Source organism: Propithecus coquereli, unplaced genomic scaffold (genome assembly GCF_000956105.1).
Source record: "Propithecus coquereli isolate 6110/MARCELLA unplaced genomic scaffold, Pcoq_1.0 Scaffold479, whole genome shotgun sequence".
In the NCBI taxonomy this organism is placed as follows: Eukaryota; Metazoa; Chordata; class Mammalia; order Primates; family Indriidae; genus Propithecus; species Propithecus coquereli.
This window is the reverse complement of record NW_012150607.1, coordinates 315047-318564: the sequence shown is the minus strand read 5'-3', so window position 1 is coordinate 318564 and position 3518 is coordinate 315047. Positions and strand designations below refer to the sequence as shown.

The 3518-nt window shown below is 34.3% G+C and overlaps 1 protein-coding gene across 1 annotated transcript in view; it reads right to left on the bottom strand.

Moving 5' to 3' along the window:
* LOC105819290 (UDP-glucuronosyltransferase 2B18-like) overlaps positions 1 to 3518 on the bottom strand; it is a 30339-nt gene that overhangs the window by 11282 nt on the left and 15539 nt on the right. The window contains exons 3-4 of the mRNA XM_012655496.1: positions 1699 to 1830; positions 702 to 711 (exon numbers count right to left, since the gene is read on the bottom strand). Of these exons, the coding sequence (XP_012510950.1) occupies positions 702 to 711; positions 1699 to 1830 (142 nt within the window). The remainder of the gene's footprint in view (positions 1 to 701; positions 712 to 1698; positions 1831 to 3518) is intronic.

The following is a 3518-nucleotide window of genomic DNA, read 5'->3' as shown; positions in this document are numbered from 1 at the left end:
TTTTCATTTGTTGATGTATTTTATACTAGCTGCCATCTTCTAAATTTAATAATAATCTTTTTGTTTCCTGTTTTAAATGTTTTATTTTTAATTCTCTTGGACACATAATAGTTGTACATATGTATGAGGTACACGTGATGCCTTCATACAGGAATACAATGTGTAATGATCACATCAAGGTAATTGTGGTATCTATCACCTCAAGCATTTGAGGGATATGAGTAAAAGTTCATTCATATATACTTGTTATACAAGTAATCTATTTACAGTTTGACATTATTTGACTTACAAAAATATCTATAAGACGAGCTCCTTGTGAGAAAGTACCAATGCTGCATTGAGAGTATGCATGACTGCTGTTAGAAGTTGTTAAGCACTTCTTCCAAGGAAAAGTTGAAGTGGCAATTTTTGACAAAAACTCAGAGTATCATCACTATTTCTAGTTTTGGAAATTCTTTCCATGTAGAAAAATAGAGACAGTAGGCAATTTATGAATAAGAGCCCAGCTGTTGAAAAAGTTTAAATTGTATTTTGCTAAATTTTGCTTAATAGATCATTAACACCTACATGATAGGCTACACCAGTGATTCATATGGTCTGCGGTAACTGAGCTATTTCGAGGGCCAGTACCAAGAGAAGCTATTGATTGTAGAATTCCCAGGAAATCCTTACAAACTGGAGTTTAATGCACAAGTGTTTACCTTCTACTTTCTATGTGAGCGTCAGAATAATTTAGAATTTTTAGCAGAACAGTAGCACAGGTCATTAGGAGAAGTCTATGTCAGACACAAAACTAAAAAGTAATTCACGAATACACATAGACTACAAGTGTATTCCATATTTTACAAAATAAGTTCTTATTCTATTTTATGGAGGAGACATCTGCACCTCTTTCGATTCCTGGCTTCATTCTGATTGACTCCTTCCTTTATTCCATTCTCCTTCCTCAACAGAAGGAGCTGTTAACCTAGTGGTGACATCAGAGTCTCTGTGAGGCTACATGATATAATGCACAAGTTCTGCCCTAAGGGCAGGATCCCATCTGCATCTTTTCATTATCAGGGCCCAGTCGAGACAGGCAGACAAGGTTTTCTCTTTCTATAAATCTCCTTGGCTAGGTGTGTACCTGTGGTAGTGATTTCTCAGCCCAATCACCCTTTTTCTCAATACCACTCTGAACAGCACAACAAATAGCCTTATTCCAAATTTATAGGCAGTAAAAGAGGTCAGATAGCATCGGAATCCTAAACTGCAATGCCTTGCACACTTTTTTCAATATCTGGTAATTGTTATTGTGCTAATGCAGACACTAATTAAAATTAACTCCTTTCTGATAATATCTGTAGTGCATACAGTGCCCTCAGGAAATCTGTTAGTAATAGCATCAAAAGACAGGGCAGAATTTGGTCGTTTCTGTGTACATGCTTTCAATCCCATGATAATATCAAAACTTCACTGCACCTTTTCAGTATATTTGTTATGATCACTCTGTTAATGTCAAAGTTAGCATAAATGAAAACCCACCTCTTTACTATTGTAGCATTTTCCATGTATCTTTTAGATTCTGAGCTGACATCTGAGATAAATAGAACTATCCTAACAGTTAAGACTTTGGAGAGAAAATTTCTGCAACTGTCCTCTTTACAAAGTTTAACAGAGTCATTCAGTAGCTGTCCACCACTAGGCACTTTATCTAACCTTTTGTGGGATCTGGGCAAGGGCTGAAGCAATCACATTGGCCCTTTCTTCTGTCATGTTACTGATCATTGACCCCAGAGAAAACACCACCACACCGTTCTCTCCAGAGCTCTGGACAAAGTCTTCCATGTCCTGTGAAGAAAGAATGTGTTCCATCACAAACAGTATCAGTATAAGAAGCATATTTCAAAAGATTGTTAAAAACTTCTAAGAAAAGAAACCCGAGTATTATGAAGAAAAAATTATCAGAGTAAGGGATATTTTTAACTGAGCTAATCAGTACATTTATATGAAAAGAAATGTGTAAAATAAGATAGATGGCTTCTATTGTGGGTATTTGTGCAAATATGTGTTTGCATGTGTATGCATGCATGTATGTGCATGGCAGAAAGAAATGAAGTAGAGCTATTATAATGTAGATTGGAGAGATTATGCTAGAAAGTATTATACCAAGACTCTTCATTTATATTATCATGGTTACTAATATAAATGATTAAATGTGGCTTCACTTGGCTTTAATTTTATGTGGTTGTAGTTCTAAATCCCTTTTGTTCATGTCAGACATTTTTCTGTGGTGTTTTTTTAATTTGGTGCCATTAGAATCATTCTGTGATTATGACAAGGAGGAAATATTACTAAGAGTTGGGATAATTTTATGTCTATATTTCTTTTTTATACCTCACTTAAAGTTTTTCAGAGTTTTCAAGTCTTTTTCCCTAAACACACACACACACTCACTCACACACACACACACAAATACAAACACACTAAATAGCTAAAGGTTAAGAATCACTGATATTCAGGATTATGATTTTGTGGTTTGGAATTTTAGTGAAATAGCCCCAAGGATTTCATTTATGATACAGAATTTTCTGATGTATAGTTACATAATTGAATGTTCACATTTCTCGGGTCATTACTTAATATGAGGCAATTTTATCCTCAAATTACACTGTTAAATTGATGTGCTATCTATAACCAGCTGAAGGGACTGTTATTATTTCCTCACTGTGTCCGCCAGAGAGCACCTTTGCCACAATGTCTAGAACCACGAGGCCGTTCTGTCATGGACATGTGGTCACCCTCTTGAGTAGCTCAGTCACACTATATAAAACTCCTGGTGAATATGTGCTTATTTGGACTTGATGGAGAATTATTCCGATTTGAGATTTCAATTCTGTGCCAATTTTTAAATTTTAATGCATTCTATATAGGAATAATTCTAAATTGCTCAATATATTCTCCATTCAAAGACAAAACAAACCAACCAAAAGAAGCAAAGAGGAAAAAAATTAAAAAACAATAAATGTAGAACTAAATTTTTCCTGAATATCACATCAAAATCAGATACTCTTTTTTGTTGTTGTTCCCTTCATATTAAATTAAGCAATTGTTTCTTTCTTCGTGTAAAATAATGATCAATTCCCTCCAACATAACAAGTATAGTTTTATATGTTAATCCTTGGGGTGAAGCTTCTGCTTAAATCTGTTGTGTACAAAAATAATTCCCAACTTTGAAAAATATAGTTTTAACCAAATGACATCAGTTTTAATATGAGGGTCACTGTACTTTTAATATTATTCCATGTAATACGTGGGGCATCCAGGTATTCTGTGTGATTCAAGTTACCTGAAGCGATATTTTGTGTAACTTGTGCTCAATGATTTTCTCACTGTCTCACTGCCAAAATAACCCTTCTTCATCCATTCAGTATAGAAGTAATTCAACCTTCTACAGAATCATTACTGATCTCATTCTGTGACATCTTTATAAAAATAATGCAAGATCAATGTAAGAAATGTGGTAATAGTATGAAAAG